The sequence below is a fragment of the Podarcis bocagei genome (assembly GCF_964188305.1).
Source record: "Podarcis bocagei genome assembly, chromosome: W".
NCBI classification, from domain to species: Eukaryota; Metazoa; Chordata; class Lepidosauria; order Squamata; family Lacertidae; genus Podarcis; species Podarcis bocagei.
In genome coordinates, this window is record NC_138131.1 from 63,804,050 (window position 1) to 63,824,049 (window position 20,000).

A 20,000-nucleotide genomic window follows, 5' to 3' on the forward strand; every position below is an offset into this window, starting at 1 on the left:
AAGATTCCGGGTCGGTCCGGATGACCCTGGGATCCCTTTCCGGTGGGGGGGGCAGGGGGTAAGAGATTCTGGGAGATTCCGGAAGATTCTGGAAGATTCCGGGTTTGTCTGGATGAAACCCTGGGATCCCTTTCCGGGGGAGGCAGGGGTAAAAGATTCCGGAAGATTCCGGAAGATTCCGGGTTGGTCCGGATGAAACCCTGGGATCCCTTTCCAGTGGGGGGGGCAGGGGGTAAGAGATTCCAGATGATTCCGGAAGATTCTGGAAGATTCCGGGTTGCTCCGGATGAAACCCTGGGATCCCTTTCCGGTGGGGGGGGCAGGGGGTAAGAGATTCCGGGAGATTCCGGAAGATTCCGGGTTGGTCCGGATGAAACCCTGGGATCCCTTTCCCGTGGGGGAGGCAGGGGGTAAGGGATTCCGGAAGATTCCGGAAGATTCCGGGTTGGTCTGGATGAAACCCTGGGATCCCTTTCCGGGGGAGGCAGGGGGTAAGAGATTCCAGGAGATTCCGGGTTGGTCTGGATAAAACCCTGGGATCCCTTTTCGGGGGGCAGGGGGTAAGATATTCCAGGAGATTCCAGGAGATTCCGGAAGATTCCGGGTTGGTCTGGATGAAACCCTGGGATCCCTTTCCGGTGGGGGGGCAGGGGGTAAGGGATTCCGGAAGGTTCCGGGTTGGTCTGGATGAAACCCTGGGATCCCTTTCCGGGGGGAGGGGCAGGGGGTAAGAGATTCCAGAAGATTCCAGAAGATTCCGGGTTGGTCTGGATGAAACCCTGGGATCCCTTTCTGGGGGGGCAGGGGGTAAGAGATCCCGGAAGATTCCGGAAGATTCCGGGTTGGTCTGGATGACCCTGGGATCCCTTTCCGGGGGGGGGAGGGAGGGAAAATAAATCGATTTATTCTCTATTTGTTTGATTTTATTTTGATTTTATTTGATTGGTTCTATGTTATTTTATTTTGAATTTATTTGATTGATTCTGTTATTTATTTGATTTGATTTTATTTATTCTATGTTATGTTATTTTGAATTTATTTGATTGATTCTGTTATTTATTTTATTTAATTTTATTTATTCTATGTTATTTTATTTTGAATTTATTTGATTGATTCTGTTATTTATTTTATTTAATTTTATTTATTCTATGTTATGTTATTTTGAATTTATTTGATTGATTCTGTTATTTGATTTATTTGATTTGATTTATTCTATGTTATGTTATTTTGAATTTATTTGATTGATTCTGTTATTTATTTTATTTTATTTTATTTATTCTATGTTATTTTGAATTTATTTGATTGATTCTCTTATTTATTTTATTTGATTTGATTTATTCTATGTTATTTTGAATTTATTTGATTGATTCTCTTATTTATTTTATTTGATTTGATTTATTCTATGTTATGTTATTTTGAATTTATTTGATTGATTCTGTTTTTTATTTTATTTGATTTGATTTATTCTATGTTATGTTATTTTGAATTTATTTGATTGATTCTGTTATTTATTTTATTTTATTTGATTTATTCTATGTTATGTTATTTTGAATTTATTTGATTGATTCTGTTATTTGATTTATTTGATTTGATTTATTCTATGTTATGTTATTTTGAATTTATTTGATTGATTCTGTTATTTATTTTATTTTATTTTATTTATTCTATGTTATTTTGAATTTATTTGATTGATTCTCTTATTTATTTTATTTGATTTGATTTATTCTATGTTATTTTGAATTTATTTGATTGATTCTCTTATTTATTTTATTTGATTTGATTTATTCTATGTTATGTTATTTTGAATTTATTTGATTGATTCTGTTTTTTATTTTATTTGATTTGATTTATTCTATGTTATGTTATTTTGAATTTATTTGATTTATTCTGTTTTTTATTTTATTTTATTTGATTTATTCTATGTTATGTTATTTTGAATTTATTTGATTTATTCTGTTATTTGATTTATTCTATGTTATTTATTTTATTTTGAATTTATTTGATTGATTCTGTTATTTATTTTATTTTATTTGATTTATTCTATGTTATTTATTTTATTTTGAATTTATTTGATTGATTCCATGTTATTTATTTGATGGATTGTATGTTATGTTATTTTATTTTGAATTTATTTGATTGATTCTGTTATTTTATTTTTAATTTGTTTGATTTATTCTATGTTATTTATTTTTATTTGATTTATTCTATGTTATTTATTTTATTTTTAATTTGTTTGATTTATTCTATGTTATGTTATTTTTATTTTTAATTTGTTTTATTTATTCTATGTTATGTTAATTTTTATTTATTTTATTTATTCTGTTATGTTATGTTATTTTTAATTTATTTGATTTATTCTATGTTATTTATTTTATTTTTAATTTATATTTATTTGATTTATTCTATGTTATGTTATTTTTAATTTATTTGATTTATTCTATGTTATGTTATTTTGAATTTATTTGATTTATGCTATGTTATTATTTTTAATTTATTTGATTGATTCAATGCTATTTATTTGATTGATTGTATGTTATGTTATTTTATTTTTAATTTGTTTTATTCTATGTTATTTTATTTTGAATTTATTTGATTTATTCTATGTTATGTTATTTTGAATTTATTTGATTTATTCTATGTTATGTTATTTTGAATTTATTTGATTTATTCTGTTATTTTATTTATTCTATGTTATTTATTTTATTTTGAATTTATTTGATTGATTCTATGCTGTTTATTTGAATGATTCTATTTTATTTATTTTATTTTGAATTTATTTGATTGATTCTATGCTATTTATTTGATTGATTGATTGTATGTTATGTTATTTTGAATTTATTTTATTGATTCTGTTATGTTATTTTATTTATTTTATATTATTTATTTTATTTTGAATTTGTTTGATTGATTCTATGTTATTTATTTGAATGATTCTATGTTATGTTATTTTGAATTTATTTGATTGATTCTATGTTATGTTATTTTGAATTTATTTGATTGATTCTATGTTATGTTATTTTATTTATTCTATATCATTTATTTTATTTTGAATTTATTTGATGTCATTTATTTTATTTTGAATTTATTTTATTCTATGTTATATTATTTTGAATTTATTTGATTGATTCTAGGTTATATTATTTTGAATTTATTTGATTGATTCTAGGTTATGTTATTTTGAATTTATTTGATTTATTCTATGTTATGTTATTTGATTTATTCTATATCATTTATTTTATTTTGAATTTATTTGATGTCATTTATTTTATTTTGAATTTATTTTATTCTATGTTATATTATTTTGAATTTATTTGATTGATTCTAGGTTATATTATTTTGAATTTATTTGATTGATTCTAGGTTATATTATTTTGAATTTATTTGATTGATTCTATGTTATGTGATTTGATTTATTCTATATTATTTATTTTCTTTTGAATTTATTTGATTTATTTAACTATTTTTAATTATTTTTGACTTTTTTAAAAAAATATTTGGGCTCTCGTTTTATTTCAGCCCAGTCTTCAAATCGCGATTATTTCCCCCTCATTTAAATATTTTATTATTCAAATAATTTGACGTTAATATTCGATGATTCCCTCCGATTTCCCAGAACCAACATTCATATTCGATTTCAACCCCAGATTTGAATCCCGATTTTTTCTCTTCCCCCCTCATTTAAAAATTTTATTATTCAAATAATTTGACATGAATATTCGATTTCAACCCTCATTTAAATCTTTTATTATTCTAATAATTCCACATTCATCTTCGATTTCCACCCCAGATTTGAATCCCAATTTTTTCTTTCCCCCCTCATTTAAATATTTTATTATTCAAATAATTCCACATTCATATTCGATTTCAACCCTCATTTAAATATTTTATTCTTCAAATAATTTGACATGAATATTCGATTTCAACCCTCATTTAAATCTTTTATTATTCAAACAATTCCACATTCGTATTCGATTTCCACCCCAGATTTGAATCCCGATTTTTTCTTCCCCCCTCATTTAAATATTTTATGATTCAAACAATTCGACCTTAACGATTAATAATAACTATTAACGATCAATAATTTGACGTTAATTATCTGCTTCGATTATTTCCCAGAACCAATTTCCCAGAATCCCGCTTTTTTCTTTCCCCCCTCATTTAAATATTTCATGATGCAAACAATTCAACGTTAACGATTAATAATAACGATTAACGATTAATAATTGGACGTTAATTATTTCTTCCCGATTATTCCCCAGAACCACCCGCACGGACTCAACCAGGCCTGGCACTGGTTGGCCCAGACCTTGAACTCGGAGCCCTTGGCCGACGTGACGGCCACCATCCTCTTCGACTTCCTGGAGGTGAGACAGGAAGTGGGGGCGGGGAGGGCATTTCCTGTTTCCTGGAGGTGGGACCCAGGCGCCCGGGAGGGGAGGGGACTTCCTGTTTCCTGGAGGTGGGATTTCCTGTTTTCCCCTCCTTGTTTCCTGTTTCTTGGAGGTGGGACCCAGGTGTCCGAGAGGGGGAGGGGAATGGGGGATTTCCTGTAGAGGGAAGGGGAGGGGACTTCCTGTTTCCTGGAGGTGGGATCTCCTGTTTTCCCTTCCTTGTTTCCTGTTTCCTGGAGAGGATTTCCTGTTTTCCCTTCCTTGTTTCCTGTTTCCTGTAGGTGGGACCCAGGCGTCCGGGAGGGGAGGGGACTTCCTGTTTCCTGGAGGTGGGATCTGGGAGGATGGGAGGGGATTTCCTGTTTTCCCTTCCTTGTTTCCTGGAGGTGGGACCCAGGCGTCTGGGGCAGGAAGTGGGGGCGGGGAGGTCATTTCCTGTTTCCTGGAGGTGAGACCCAGGCATCCGGGAGGGGAGGGGACTTCCTGTTTCCTGGAGGTGGGATCTGGGAGGAGGGGAGGGGAGGGGATTTCCTGTTTTCCCGTACTTGTTTCCTGGAGGTGGGACCCAGGCGTCCGGGGCAGGAAGTGGGGGCGGGGAGGGCATTTCCTGTTTCCTGGAGAGGGAAGGGGAAGGATTTCCTGGAGGTGGGACCCAGGCGTCTGGGAGAGGAGGGGACTTCCTGTTTCCTGGAGGTGGGATCTGGGAGGAGGGGAATGGGGGATTTCCTGTTTCCCCTTCCTTGTTTCCTGGAGGTGGGAGCAGGGCATTTGGGGCAGGAAGTGAGGGCGGTGAGAGCATTTCCTGTTTCCTGGAGTTGGGACCCAGGCGTCGGGGAGGGGAATGGGGGATTTCCTGTTTCCTGGGGAGGGATTTCCTGTTTCCTGGAGGTGGGATCTGGGAGGAGGGGAGGGGATTTCCTGTTTTCACTTCCTTGTTTCCTGGAGGTGGGACCCAGGCATCGGGGAGGGGAATGGGGGATTTCCTATTTCCTGGGGAGGGATTTCCTGTTTCCTGGAGGTGGGATCTGGGAGGAGGGGAGGGGATTTTCTGTTTCCCCTTCCTTGTTTCCTGGAGGTGAGACCCAGGCATCTGGGAGGCGAGGGGACTTCCTGTTTCCTGGAGGTAGGATCTGGGAGGAGGGGAGGGGAGGGGATTTCTTGTTTTCCCTTCCTTGTTTCCTGTTTCCTGGAGGTGGGATGGGACCCAGGCGTTCGGGAGGGGAGGGGATTTCCTGTCTGTTTCCTGGAGGTGGGACCCAGGCGTCCAGGATTTCCCGTTTCCTGGAGGTGGGACCCAGGCGTCCGGGGCAGGAAGTGGGGGAGGGGGCATTTCCCATTTCCTGGAGGTGGGACCCAGGCGTCCGGGGCAGGAAGTGGGTTAGGGGAGGGCATTTCCTGTTTCCTGGAGGTGGGCCCCAGTTGTCCGGGGCAGGAATTAGGGAAGGGGAGGGCATTTCCTGTTTCCTGGAGGTGGGATCTGGGGGGAGAGGAGGGGAGGGATTTCCCATTTCCTGTTTCCTTTCCCGTTTCCTGTTTCCTGGAGGTGGGATGGGACCCAGGCATTCGGGAGGGGAGGGGATTTCCTGTTTCCTGTTTGTTTCCTGGAGGTGGGACCCAGGCGTCCGGGCAGGAAGTGAGGAATGGGGGATTTCCCATTATTTTATTTTATTTTTATTATTATTATTATTAGTAGTAGTAGTATTAATATTATTTTTATTATTATTATTATTACTACTACTACTATTTATTATTATTATTTATTTTATTTATTTATTATTAATACTTATTTATTATCATTATTATTATTATTTAATTAATATTATTTATATTATTATTATTACTACTATTTATTTATTATTATTTATTATTATTTATTTTATTTATTTATTATTAATACTTATTATTATTATTATTATTTATTAATTATTATTAATTATTATTATTTATTTTATTTATTTATTATTAATACTTATTTATTATCGTTATTGCTATTTATTTATTTATTATTATTATTATTATTATTATTATTATTATTATCGTCAGTTAATTGATTATTATTAATCATTAATTAATGATTTGCCTCCCGCAGGTCTGCGGCAACGCTCTCATGAAAGCCTACCAGGCCCAGTTTTGGAAGGTGATCAACTTGATCCGAGATCAATATCTGCCAAGGTATTGAAATATCCCATCTAATAATCAATATTGGCAAATAAAATGGCAACGCCAATCAATTAATTCCCTCATCAATTAGATTTACGGTCCAAATTTGCATGTGTGTTTTTTTGGCTGTTTGCAATAAGAATTTTTATTTCTTCTCTTATTTTTATTTCCTATATTTCACCGGCTTTAATTCCATTTCGTTTTTATTTATCAATTTATCAATTTATATGTTTATAATTTATAAATAAATTTATAATTTATTTATTTATATATATATAATGTTTATAATTATTATTTCTTCTCGTTATTTTTATTTCCTTTCTTTTACCGGCTTTAATTCCATTTCGTTTTTATTTATAAATTTATATGTTTATAATTTATAAATAAATTGATAATTTATTTATTTATATATAACGTTTATAATTATTATTTCTTCTCTTATTTTTATTTCCTTTCTTTTACCGGCTTTAATTCCATTTTTTTTTAATATAAATTTATATATTTATATATTTATAAATAAATTTATAATTTACTTATTTATATATCATTTTCATAATTATCTTGATTATATTTTATTTTTCGTTTTGTTCGTTTTTGGTGTTGTTTTCATTTCATTTTTATATATTTTATTTCTATTTTCTTTATTATGTTTTGTTTCGTTTATTTATTTTATTTTATTTTTGTTTTATATATGTTCCTTTCCTTTTTATTTATTTTCTTTATATTTTCTTTATATTATTTATATTTTTCATTTACTGTTCGTTTGCTATTTTATTCACATTTATGTTTTTCATTTACTGTTTATTTCCTATTTCATTTATATATTTTTAATTTACTGTTTATTTCCTATTTTATTTATATTTATATTTATATTCACTGTATTTATATTTTTATTTCCTATTTATTTCCTATTTCATTTATATATTTTTAATTTACTGTTTAATTTCCTATTTTGTTTCCATTTATATAGTTTTCTTGATTTTTTTTCGTTCATTTGTTTGATTTATTTCCTTCTGTTTCGCCGTTTTGCAATTAAAATCTCCCGCTTGATCCCTGCAGGATCCAAGAGATCACCAGCGCCGGGCAAATGGGATCCTTTATCCGTCTGAGGCAGTTTTTAGAGGTAAAATTATTGCAAATTATTAGCAAATTCTTCCAAAGATTTGCATTCAAATTTTTTGCATATTATTACTGCATAGAATAATAATAATTTTATATGCAAATAAGGAATTTGCATTTCATTCAGATTTGTAATTATTGCCTTCGGAATTATTGCCTTTGAAATTATTGCATTTGAAATATTCACATTCCAAATTATTGCATTTGAAATTATTGCAAATAATAATAATAATAATAATAATAATAATTTTATATGCAAATAAGGAATTTGCATTTCATTCAGATTTGTAATTATTGCCTTTGAAATTATTGCATTTGAAATATTCACATTCCAAATTATTGCATTTGAAATTTTTGCATAGAATAATAATAATAATTTTATATGCAAATAAGGAATTTGCATTTCATGAAGATTTCGTTTCTATCGTTATAAGGATCGTCAAGCAGTATAGAAATGAACTTACAATAATTGCAGTAATAATAATAATAATAATAGAAATGAACTTATAATAATTGCAATAATAATAATAATAATAATAATAATAATAATAATAATAATAATAATAATAATAATAATAATAATAATAATTTTAGAGGTAAAATGATTGCAAATTATTTGCAAATTCTTCCAAATGTTTCCATTCCAAATTACTGCATAGAATAATAATAATTTTATATGCAAATTGCATTTCATTAAGATTTCATTCCTATCATTATAAGGATCGTCAAGCAGTATAGAAATGAACTTATAATAATTGCAGTAATAATAATAATAATAATAATAATAATAATAATAATAATAATAGTAAAATAATAATAATAATAGTATAATAATAATAATAATAATAATAATAATAATAATAATAATAATAATAATAATAATAATAATAGTAGTAGTAGTAACTAAAAGTTCATTTGTGGAATTTCATTATCATTTGAAATTATAATATGAAAATCGTAATGATTTCCTATTCATTATAATATGAAATTATAATATGAACTCATTGCATTTGAAATTTTTGCATTTGTAATTATTGCATGTGAAATTTTTGCATTTGTAATTACCGCATTTGAAACTATTGCATTTGAAATATTCACATTTGAAATTATTGCATTTGAATTTTTTGCATTTGTAATTATTGCCTTTGAAATTATTGCCTTTGAAATTAATTTTATATGCAAATAATGAATTTGCATTTCATGAAGATTTCATTCCTGTCGTTATAAGGATCGTCAAGCAGTATAGAAATGAACTTATAATAATTGCAATAATAATAATAATAATAATAAATAATAATAATAATAATAATAATAATAATAATAATAATAATAATAATATATAATAATAATAATATATAAATAATAATAACAATAATAGTAACTATAAGTTCATTTGTGGAATTTCATTATCATTTGAAATTATAATATGAAAATCATAATGATTTCAGATTCATTATAATAATCATTATAATATGAAATGATTGCATTTGAAATTTTTGAATCTGTAATTATTTTAAGGGGGCTCCGGGATAATAATAATAATAGTAATAATAGTAATAATAGTAACTATAAGTTCATTTCTGGAATTTCATTATAGTTTGAAATTATAATGTGAAAATCATAATTATTTCGTATTCATTATAATATGAAAATCATAATTATTTTGTATTCATTATAATATCAAATTGAAATATGAAATGATTGCATTTGGATTTTTTGCATTCCAAATATTTGCATTCCAAATTACTGCATATAATCAGAATAATTTTATATGCAAATATAAAAACGGATTTGCATCTCATTACGATCCTTTTTCTTGGGAATGTCAAGCAGTATAGAAATGAACTTATAATAATTGTAATAATAATAATATATAATATAATAATATATAATATAATAATACTATATAATAATAATAATAATAATAATAATATATAATAATAATAATAACATAATAATAATAATAATAATAATAATAATAATAATAATAATAATAATAATAATAATAATAATAATAATAATAAAAATAATAAAAATAATAAAAATAATAAATAGTAATAATAGTAATTATAAGTTCATTTGTGGAATTTCATTATAGTTTGGAATTATAATATGAAAATCATAATATTTCGTATTCATTATAATATGAAATTATAATATAATAATTGTAATAATAATAATATAATACTAATACTAATAATACTAATACTAATACTAATACTACTACTAATAATAATATTCCCCCCCTCTCTTCCCAGGAATCTTTGCGGCGGAACGAAATCCCCCTCCCCAAGGGATTCCTCCCCCCGTCCTTTTGGAGGTCGTGACTCCGCCCCCCGAATTTTCCGGAAGGTTCCGGGTTCGTTTCCGGGGAAACGGGAAGAAAAACCCAGAATTTCCCCAATTTTCCGCTTCTGGATCCGCACATCCCACAAAAGGGACCGAAAGGTGCAATGGGAATTATTCCGATTATTCAAATTTATTCAAATGTGTCTATATCTTTCCCGATTATTCAAATTTATTCAAATGTGTGTATTTATTCCGATGATTCAAATTTATTCAAATGTGTCTACATTTTTCCGATGATTCAAATTTATTCAAATGTGTCTGTATTTTTCCGATTATTCAAATTTATTCAAATGTGTCTGTGTTTATTCCAATGATTCAAATTTATTCAAATGTGTCTACATTTATTCCGATTATTCAAATTTATTCAAATGTGTCTACATTTATTCCGATGATTCAAATTTATTCAAATGTGTCTACATTTATTCCGATGATTCAAATTTATTCAAATGTGTCTATGTTTATTCCGATGATTCAAATTTATTCAAATGTGTCTGTATTTTTCCGATTATTCAAATTTATTCAAATGTGTCTGTTTTTATTCCGACGATTCAAATGTTTTCAAATGTGTCTATGTTTATTCCGATTATTCAAATTTATTCAAATGTGTCTGTATTTATTCCGATTATTCAAATTTATTCAAATGTGCCTATATCTTTCCCGATTTTTCAAATTTATTCAAATTTGTCTATTTTTTGGGGGGGCAAATTGTCCTCGATTTAAATTTAAAATGAAATTTAAATTTCTTTCTTTCATGGAATCCTTTCGTAATTAAGTTTGAGATTCGTTTCGACGTTTGATCCTTTCGGAAATCGTTTTAGAATTGCATTTATTTTTTAATTTTCATTTGATCCTTTCATTTGAATTTGATTTTTTCACTGGATCCTTGAGAAAATCATTTCAAATCCAAATTAAATGTCAATTTCGTTTTGAAATTTGATCCCTGAATCGTTAAATGTCCATTTCGTTTTCAAATTTGGTCCTTGACTCGTTAAATGTCAATTTCGTTTTGAAATTTGATCCCTGAATCGTTAAATGTCCATTTCGTTTTCAAATTTGGTCCTTGACTCGTTAAATGTCAATTTCGTTTTGAAATTTGATCCCTGAATCGTTAAATGTCCATTTCGTTTTGAAATTTCATCGTTTCGCCATTTAAATTTTAAATCTAATTGTAAATTTAATTAAGTTTACATTTAATTGTATCTGTCGGACTTGGAAGGAAATAAAGGAATTTTTACGGATTTTCGGAACCGCTTGGAATGTGAAAATGGAAGATTCTGGAAGCCGGCGTTTCGGTGGATTTGAAGGGGATCCCGGAAGGAGGGATCGGAAGGGGATCCCGGAAGGAGGGATTGGAAGGGGATCCCGGAAGGATCGATTTCAAAGGGGGTTCCGGAAGGATAGATTTCAAGGGGATCCCGGAAGCAGGGATTTGAAGGGGATCCCGGAAGGAGTGATTTGAAGGGGATCCGGGAAGGAGAGATTTGAAGGGGATCCCGGAAGGAGGGATTTAGAGGGGATCCCGGAAGGAGGGATTTGAAGGGGTTCCGGGATTTCCAGGGGGATCTGGGATTTGAAGGGGGATCCGGAAGGAGAGATTTGAAGGGGATCCCGGAAGGAGGGATTTAGAGGGGATCCCGGAAGGAGGGACTTGAAGGGGATCCGGGAAGGAGAGATTTGAAGGGGATCCCGGAAGGAGGGATTTAGAGGGGATCCCGGAAGGAGGGATTTGAAGGGGTTCTGGGATTTCCAGGGGGATCTGGGATTTGAAGGGGATCCGGAAGGAGGGATTTCCAGGGGGTTCCGGGATTTCCAGGGAGTTCTAGATCCCAGGATTTCAAGGGGATCCCAGAAGGAGGGATTTCAAGGGGATCCCAGAAGGAGGGATTTCAAGGGGTTTCCGGGATTTCCAGGGGGATCTGGGATTTGAAGGGGGATCCGGAAGGAGGGACTTCCAGGGGGTTCTGGGATTTCCAGGGGGTTCTAGATCCCAGGATTTCAAGGGGATTCCAGAAGGCAGGATTTGAAGGGGTTCCCGGAAAGAGGGATTTGAAGGGGATCCCGGAAGGAGGGATTTGAAGGGGATCCCGGAAGGAGGGATTTCAAGGGGATCCCGGAAGGAGGGATTTGAAGGGGATCCCGGAAGGAGGGATTTCAAGGGGGTTCCAGAAGGATAGATTCCCAGGGGATCCCGGAAGGAGAGATTTCAAGGGGATCCCTGAAGGAGGGTATTCCAGGGGATCCCGGAAGGAGGGATTTGAAGGGGATCCCGGAGGGAGGGATTTGAATGGGATCCCGGAGAGAGGGATTTGAAGGGGATCCCGGAAGGAGGGATTTGAAGGGGGTTCCGGGATTTCCAGGGGGATCTGGGATTTGAAGGGGATCCGGAAGGAGGGATTTCCAGGGGGTTCCGGGATTTCAAGGGGGTTCTAGATCCCAGGATTTCAAGGGGATTCCAGAAGGCAGGATTCGAAGGGGATCCCGGAAGGAGGGATTTGAAGGGGATCACGGAAGGAGGGATTTGAAGGGGATCCCGGAAGGAGGGATTTCAAGGTGATCCCGGAAGGAGGGATTTGAAGGGGATCCCGGAAGGAGGAATTTGAAGGGGATCCCGGAAGGAGGGATTTGAAGGGGATCCCGGAAGGAGGGATTTGAAGGGGATCCTGGAAGGAGGGATTTGAAGGGGATCCTGGAAGGAGAGATTTCAAGGGGATCCCAGAAGCAGGGATTTGAAGGGGATCCCGGAAGGAGGGATTGGAAGGGGATCCCGGAAGGATCGATTTCAAAGGGGGTTCCGGAAGGATAGATTTCAAGGGGATCCCGGAAGCAGGGATTTGAAGGGGATCCCGGAAGGAGGGATTTCCAGGGGGTTCCGGGATTTCCAGGGGGATCTGGGATTTGAAGGGGATCCCGGAAGGAGAGATTTCAAGGGGATCCCAGAAGCAGGGATTTGAAGGGGATCCCGGAAGGAGGGATTGGAAGGGGCTCCCAGAAGGAGGGATTGGAAGGGGATCCCGGAAGGAGGGATTTGAAGGGGGTTCCAGAAGGATAGATTTCAAGGGGATCCCGGAAGGAAGGATTTGAAGGGGATCCCGGATGGAGGGATTTCCAGGGGTTCCGGGATTTCAAGGGGGTTCTGGATTTCCAGAGGGTTCCGGAAGGATAGATTCCCAGGGGATTCTGGAATGAAGGATTTCAAGGAGGTTCCAGGGAGTTCCAGATCCCAGGATTTCAAGGGGATTCCAGAAGGCAGGATTTGAAGGGGGTTCCAGATTTCCAGATGGTTCCGTAATGAAGGATTTGAGGTGGGTTCCGGAAGGAGGGATTTCTAGGGGATTCCGGGATTTCCAGGGGGTTCTGGAAGGAGAGATTCCAAAGGGATCCTGGGATGAGTTATTTCAAGGGGGTTCCGGATTTCCAGGAAGTTCTAGAAGGAGGGGTTTCAAGGGGGTTCTGGAAAGAAGGATTTCTAAGGGGTTCTGGGGTTTCCAGAGGATTCTGGAAGCATAGATTCCAAGGGGATCCCGGAACGAGGTATTTCAAGGGGGTTCCGGATTTCCAGGGGGTTCCGGAAGGAGGGATTTCTAGGGGGATCCGGAATGAGGGGTTTCAAGGGGGTTCTGGGATTTCCAGGGGTTCTAGATTCTGGGATTTCCATGTGGTTCCGGATTTCCAGGGGGTTCCGGAAGGAGCGATTTCTAGGGGGATCCGGAATGAGGGGTTTCAAGGGGGTTCTGGGATTTCTAGAGGGTTCCGGAAGGAGGGATTTCCGTGGGGTTCTAGGATTTACAGTGGATTCCAGAAGGAAGGATTTCTAAGGGGTTCCGGGGTTTCCAGAGGATTCCGGAAGCATAGATTTCCAAGGGGATCCCGGAACGAGGTATTTCAAGGGGGTTCCGGATTCCGGGATTTCCAGGGGACCACATTCTACATGGAAATAGAGACCTCCTCTTCCTCCCTCTATAATGAAGATAGAGACCTCCTATTCCAAATTCTGTGTGTGTATATATGTGTGTTTGTGTGTGTGTGTGTGTGTGTGTGTGTGTGTGTGTATGTGTGTGTGTATATGTGTGTATGTGTGTGTGTGTGTGTGTGTGTGTGTGTGTGTATGTGTGTCTACGTATGTGTGTATATATATGTTGTCAGGGGTTCAGGAGCAGAGGCGAGGGCAAGGGAGGAAACAGAGAGCGAGGGGGAGGAGGCAGAAGAAAAGATGAGTGATGACGACGACCCGAGATCTCCGAGTCTTTCCAGTGAATCAGAAGATTCACAGAAAGGAGCACCAGTGGCCAGGGCAAGGGGGGAGCCTAGGGGGACACCCCAGGAAGATAGAGCCAGAGGGGACTCAGAGGAGAGCAGTTGGAAATCGGGACCAGCGTCACCGCCAGAGAGCAGGGAAGAGGAAGGGAGCCAGGGATCAAGCGCTGGCAGCTCACAACAGGAGGGAGGGCATGAGTCAGGAGTGGCCACACCTCCATCGGGGAGCGAAGAGACGGTTAGGCGGAAGGTGGAAGGTTGGGCGCGCGCGCCAAGTTCAAATGCACAGGAAGGTGGCGCAGTAAGCAGCCCGGAGAGGGAGCCAGGTCCTAAAGCCCGGCGCAAGGAGATAGGAGGGTCCGGGGGGTCCGCGTCAGAGGAATCCCGGAAGGAAGAGACCCCGGGGGGCAGAGGGACCCAGAGAAGAACGGTCAGGCGGAAAAGGTGGAGCAGGGATAGGATATTAAATTGGTGCACAAGGGGCGGAGATTCAGACGAAGCTTCGCCGATCTAAGCATAAGACGTAGAGTTGCACGCAGCAGCTTGAGAATGGAAACTGTAACTCAATAAAGACTTTTAATTAATGATCGCTGGCTAGCGTGATCCTCTGTGAGCTAGGATCTGGGAGCAACCCTGACAGTAAGCTTCGTCTCATTAGATTGTGGGCATCCACGGCCTCGCGGAGAGGAGAGAAAGCGGGTGCCTACTAACGAGCTCACGAACGGCAGACAAGATGACGGCCGAACAGCAAATAGCAGAACTCAGAGAAGCAGTGTCACGACTGAATGCCGAGGCTCTGGCATCCAGGAAGAGAGAGGAGGAGGCAGCTGCCGCCTACAGGGATCTCCAGGTCAGGTTGGAAGTGCTTACGAAGCAAGGGCAACTGACACCCAAACCGGAGGGAATTGGGTTGGGGAGACGCACAGGCGGTCTGGTCTCTCACTTTGATGGGAATTTGCAACAGTACCCCAACTTTAGAGCAGATGTAATGTGTGCACTGCAACTGCTGCACAAAGACTTTAGAGATGAAGAAGAGAAGGTGGGGTTCATCATGTCCCATTTGCATGGAGATGCTAAAGCATGGCTGCGCAATTTGTGGAGAGATAAGGATCCTGCGCTCCAAAATGCGGATGCCTTTATTAAAGCGATGGATGGGTGTTTTTTATCAAGCATTGACGTGGATCTTGCCCGGAAGGAGGTGCATGGACTAAGGCAAGGGAGAGCCAGCGTCAGGCAGTACCATGCCCGCTTTTTCGCTTTGGTCAGTGCCCTGGAATGGGACAGAGATTCGGCCCCTGTAAGAGACCTCTTTTGGGAGGGGTTGCACGGCTCTGTGAAAGATGAAATTGCGAGGGGGGAGAGACCCCGGACCACGCAGGAGATCGTTCAGAGGGCGCTGGCGGTGGGGGTGCGGCTGGAAGAACGTCCGTGGAGCAGGGACGAAGGGCGTGGAGGGCGCGAACCAGCCAGGGGCTCCTCCTTCCTTCCCAGAGAAGCAGCGCGTGCGCAATCCACGCCTCCGCCCGGAGGAGGGGCGGAACCTATGGAGGTGGGAGGTGCAAGGGCTCAGTCAGCAGCCAGAGCCCTAGCACCGGCAGCAGGGAAAGCGAAGCCTCCTAGAGGGAACAGGAAGTGTTACATCTGTGAGGAGCCAGGGCATATGGCGAAAGAGTGTCCCCGGAGGCTCCACAAGCACACTGCAGCCTCAGCAATGGTAACTGCAGCAACGCAGCAAGGGGAACCACAGCAGGGAAACGACGATGTCTGGCTGGAGGAAGAGGCACTGGGGCCCAGCCAGACGTCTCAGTGAAGCAGTCCCCAGAGATTTTACCGCCCATGGACCCCCTCCCGCCCAAACCAGTAGTAAGACTCACCGCATCTCTCCAGCTGCCCAATGGGATCACCCTAGACGTGCCAATCACCATCGACTCGGGAAGCAATGCGGACTTTATAGGGCAGGACTTTGTCGACAGGCACGCTATACAGTTACTGCCTGCCACGCTGCCCCTGCAGGTTGTCACGGTGGATGGCAGGGAGCTGCTGGGGGGGCAAGTGGTGAAGCAAACGCCACCAATGGTGATGCGACTTGGGAATCACAGGGAAGTCATCAGCTTCAACGTCACTCAACTGTCGGACACGCCCATTGTATTGGGCATGAGTTGGCTGGACAAGCACAGCCCGACGCTGGCTTGGTACCAGAGGCAGCTGACCTTCGGCTCTTCCTTTTGCGCTGAACACTGCATCGTGCCCCGGCAGGACGGGGAGGAGGAGGAGTCACAGCTGCAGCTCGGCACGCTGCAAGCGGTTCCCCACAAGTACGCAGAATTTTTGGAGGTGTTCTGCGAGAAGGAGGCAGACAGGCTACCCCCCCACAGACCATATGACTGCAAAATTGACCTGCTGCCGGGGGCGGCGCTGCCCAAAGGGAAGCTGTATTCCATGTCTGAGGACGAACTGCAGGACCTCAAGGAGTTCATAGATCATAATTTGGAGCGTGGTTTCATCCGAGAGTCCAAGGCAGCGGGGGGCAGTCCGGTATTCTTTGTTAAGAAGCGAGACACGCCCCAAAAAAGACTCGTAGTGGACTACCGCATTTTGAACAGTGTGACCAAGCCATCGGACTTCCCCATGCCCCGAATCGACGACCTCCTCGCAAAGGTACGCAAGGGCAGCGTGTTTACCAAGTTGGACCTGCGAGGGGCGTACAACCTCATTCGCATGCGGGAAGGAGATGAGTGGAAGACAGCCATGTTCACGCCCCTGGGCACCTACGAATATAGAGTTATGCCTTTTGGACTGCAAAATGGCTCCCACGTTTTTCAAGCTTTCATGCATCACGTGTTGGCGGGGCTCCTCTACAAGACGTGCGTCTGTTTCTTGGATGACATCCTGATCTTTTCGGAATCGCAGCAGGAGCATGACGGACACGTCAGGGAAGTGCTGAGCAGGCTACAGCAGCATAGGCTCTACGCCAAGCTGGAGAAGTGCCAATTCGACTTAACGGAGGTGGATTTCCTGGGCTACAAGTTGTCTGACAAGGGACTCGCCATGGACAGCGCCAAGGTTCGAGCGGTGTTGGATTGGAAAAGCCCACGCAACCGGAAGGAGGTCCAACGGTTTGTCGGCTTCGCGAACTTCTATCGCAAGTTTATCAAAGGCTTTGCTATGCAGACAGCGGCTATCACGGACACGCTCAGCTCCAAGAAAAAGAAGTTCATCTGGACAGCGCAGGCAGAGCAGTCATTTCAGGCACTCAAGCGTCTCTTCGCGTCGGAAGAACAGCTGCTTCATGTCAACCCCAGCAGGCCAATGAGGGTTGAAACAGACGCCTCAGACAGAGCCGTCGGAGCAGTCCTGCTGCAGAAGGACCCGCAGGGGGTTTGGAGGCCGGGAGCGTTTTACTCCAGGAAGCTCAGCAAGTCCGAACAGAACTACACCATCTGGGACAGGGAGTTGCTGGCCATTCATGCAGCATTCAAAGCATGGAGGCACTTCCTGATCGGAGCCAAGCACACGGTGCAGGTCTGCACAGACCACAAGAATCTGGAGCACTGGCGCACGGCACAGTTCCTGAACCAGAGGCAAATACGTTGGGCTGAGTTCTTTGCGAACTTCGACTTCCGAATAGAGTATGTCCCGGGGGACACCAACATCATGGCGGATGCTCTCTCCCGTAAGCCACAGTATCTGGAGGAGGCAACGCCAGCGGCTGCCATGCACATCTTCGCACCAACAGTGTGGGCGTGCGCTGCGGCAACAGTTGACCTGGAGGCGGTGCGACGAGCGTTGCAGGCTGACTCCTTCGCGCAAGCAAAGATGGCAGAGGTGCAAAGGGGCACGGCAGCGACCGACGAGTTCCAGCTGCGAGATGGATTGCTCATCCGTAAAGGGGCCATCTACGTGCCGGGAGACGAACTTCGCGCCAAGGTACTGCAGCAGCTGCACGACGCGCCCACTGCCGGGCACTTTGGCAAGGAGAAGACGGTGGAATTAGTCGCCAGAGACTTCTGGTGGCCCGGAATGAGAGGGGAAGTCGCGGACTACGTGGCGAGGTGTGACACCTGCCAGAGGGCCAAACCAGTACACAGACCGCCGGCCGGACTGCTGGAACCGCTGCAAACTCCGTGCGAACCATGGGAGAGAGTGGCCCTGGACTTTGTCACGGATCTGCCCAGCTCGAGGGGCAAGACGGCTGTGCTGGTGGTGGTGGACCTGTTTTCCAAGATGGCCCATTTCATTCCGTGTGCTAAGGTGGCCACGGCGGAACAAACCGCCAAACTGTTCATAGACCACGTGTTCAAGGTTCACGGTCTGCCGCGGTCTATTCTGTCCGACCGAGGGCGACAGTTCATCTCGAACTTCTGGCAGAAGCTGATGGGCTTCCTGAACGTCAAGATCAACCTGGCGTCGGCTAGACACCCGCAGACCAACGGGCAAGCGGAGCGGGTCAATGCCATCATGCAGCAGTACCTGAGATGTTATGCTAATCAACAGCCTGCGACGTGGGTGGATTACCTGCCTCTCGCCGAGTTCGCCTACAACAACACGAAGCACGTGTCCACGGGGGTCACGCCGTTCTTCGCCAACAACGGGAGGCACCCCAGAACCTTCCCGGGACTAGAAAGAATGGGGGAGGGGGAGCCGCAGACAGCAGATGCGTTCGCGTCGGAGTTGCAGGAGGTCCACGATCAGCTGCGGCGGCACCTGGAGCTGGCCAAACACGCATACAAGGTGCAGGCGGACAAACACAGAAGGGTTGGCGAAGAGATCCATGTCGGGGACTGGATCTGGTTAGCAGCCCACGCAGTACCGACCAGGTCGTTGGCCAAGAAGAAACTAGGGCATAAGCAACTGGGGCCCTACCAAGTCGAAGAGCAGGTCAACCCGGTGGCTTTCAGGCTGGCGCTTCCGGAGGGTTCCAGAATGCATCCGGTGTTCCACAGATCGGTGCTCACTCCCTACAAGGCACCGCACAGGTTTCAGGAACCCGGAACGGCGCCGAGTCCGGTCAGAGACAGAACAGGGCACGCGGGAGTGGCACAGGAGGAGCGCATCAACGAAGTCACGGAGATTTTGGACTCCAGGTGGGGGGAAGAGGGAGTAGAATACCTTCTCGCCAAGGAGGGCACCCCGGCCAGTGCCAACAGCTGGGTGCCGGGCTACGCCTTGGACGAACCTCTGCTCAAAGACGAGTTTCATGCCCTCTTCCCACATAGACCAATGCCAGCAGACCTTTTCGACGACTGGCTTTTCACTCCCACACTTTCTGCAAGCACGTTCCGGGGGTTCGACTCAGACGAGGACCCGATACGAGATGCCCGTTCCCCGGAGGGGTCACCCTCGGGATCTGCCTCGGAACCCTCGTATTGGTGGGACGATAGACCAGAGGAGCAGTGGCGCAAGAGGTGGCTGGAAGGTCCCGGACGAGCAACGCCGCCAGGAGGCAGTGAGGGAGAGACGGACATGGACGTTTTCGGGGACGACCTTGGTTTCGAGCATGGCGGCACAGAGATGGACGCGGAGGTGACCGTCGTCGACGAGAGCAGGGAGGAAGAACCGGGAGACTTCAAATGGAGGCCCACCACGGGAAGCGAACGGTATCCGATGTTCGTCCCTCTGCCGCAGCAGCACCCAGCTCCCGCACCGGAAGGAGGGGAGGGGGGAACGGGGGGCTTCGAGGGGGGGATGGATGTCAGGGGTTCAGGAGCAGAGGCAAGGGCAAGGGAG

General features: G+C 41.3%; 1 protein-coding gene and 1 pseudogene across 2 annotated transcripts in view; both read left to right on the forward strand.

The window, feature by feature from the left end:
* LOC308578026 (mRNA export factor GLE1-like) overlaps positions 1 to 10,079 on the forward strand; it is a 10,387-nt gene extending 308 nt beyond the window's left edge. Inside the window, exons 2-5 of the mRNA XM_081178326.1 lie at positions 4,260 to 4,364; positions 6,481 to 6,563; positions 7,611 to 7,674; positions 9,929 to 10,079. Coding sequence (XP_081034452.1) covers positions 4,260 to 4,364; positions 6,481 to 6,563; positions 7,611 to 7,674; positions 9,929 to 9,997 — 321 coding nt within the window. The 3' untranslated portion in view covers positions 9,998 to 10,079. The remainder of the gene's footprint in view (positions 1 to 4,259; positions 4,365 to 6,480; positions 6,564 to 7,610; positions 7,675 to 9,928) is intronic.
* Positions 1 to 20,000, forward strand: part of LOC308578205 (protein CIMAP1C-like) — a 797,869-nt pseudogene that overhangs the window by 339,996 nt on the left and 437,873 nt on the right. The gene's annotated exons all lie outside the window — the stretch shown is intronic.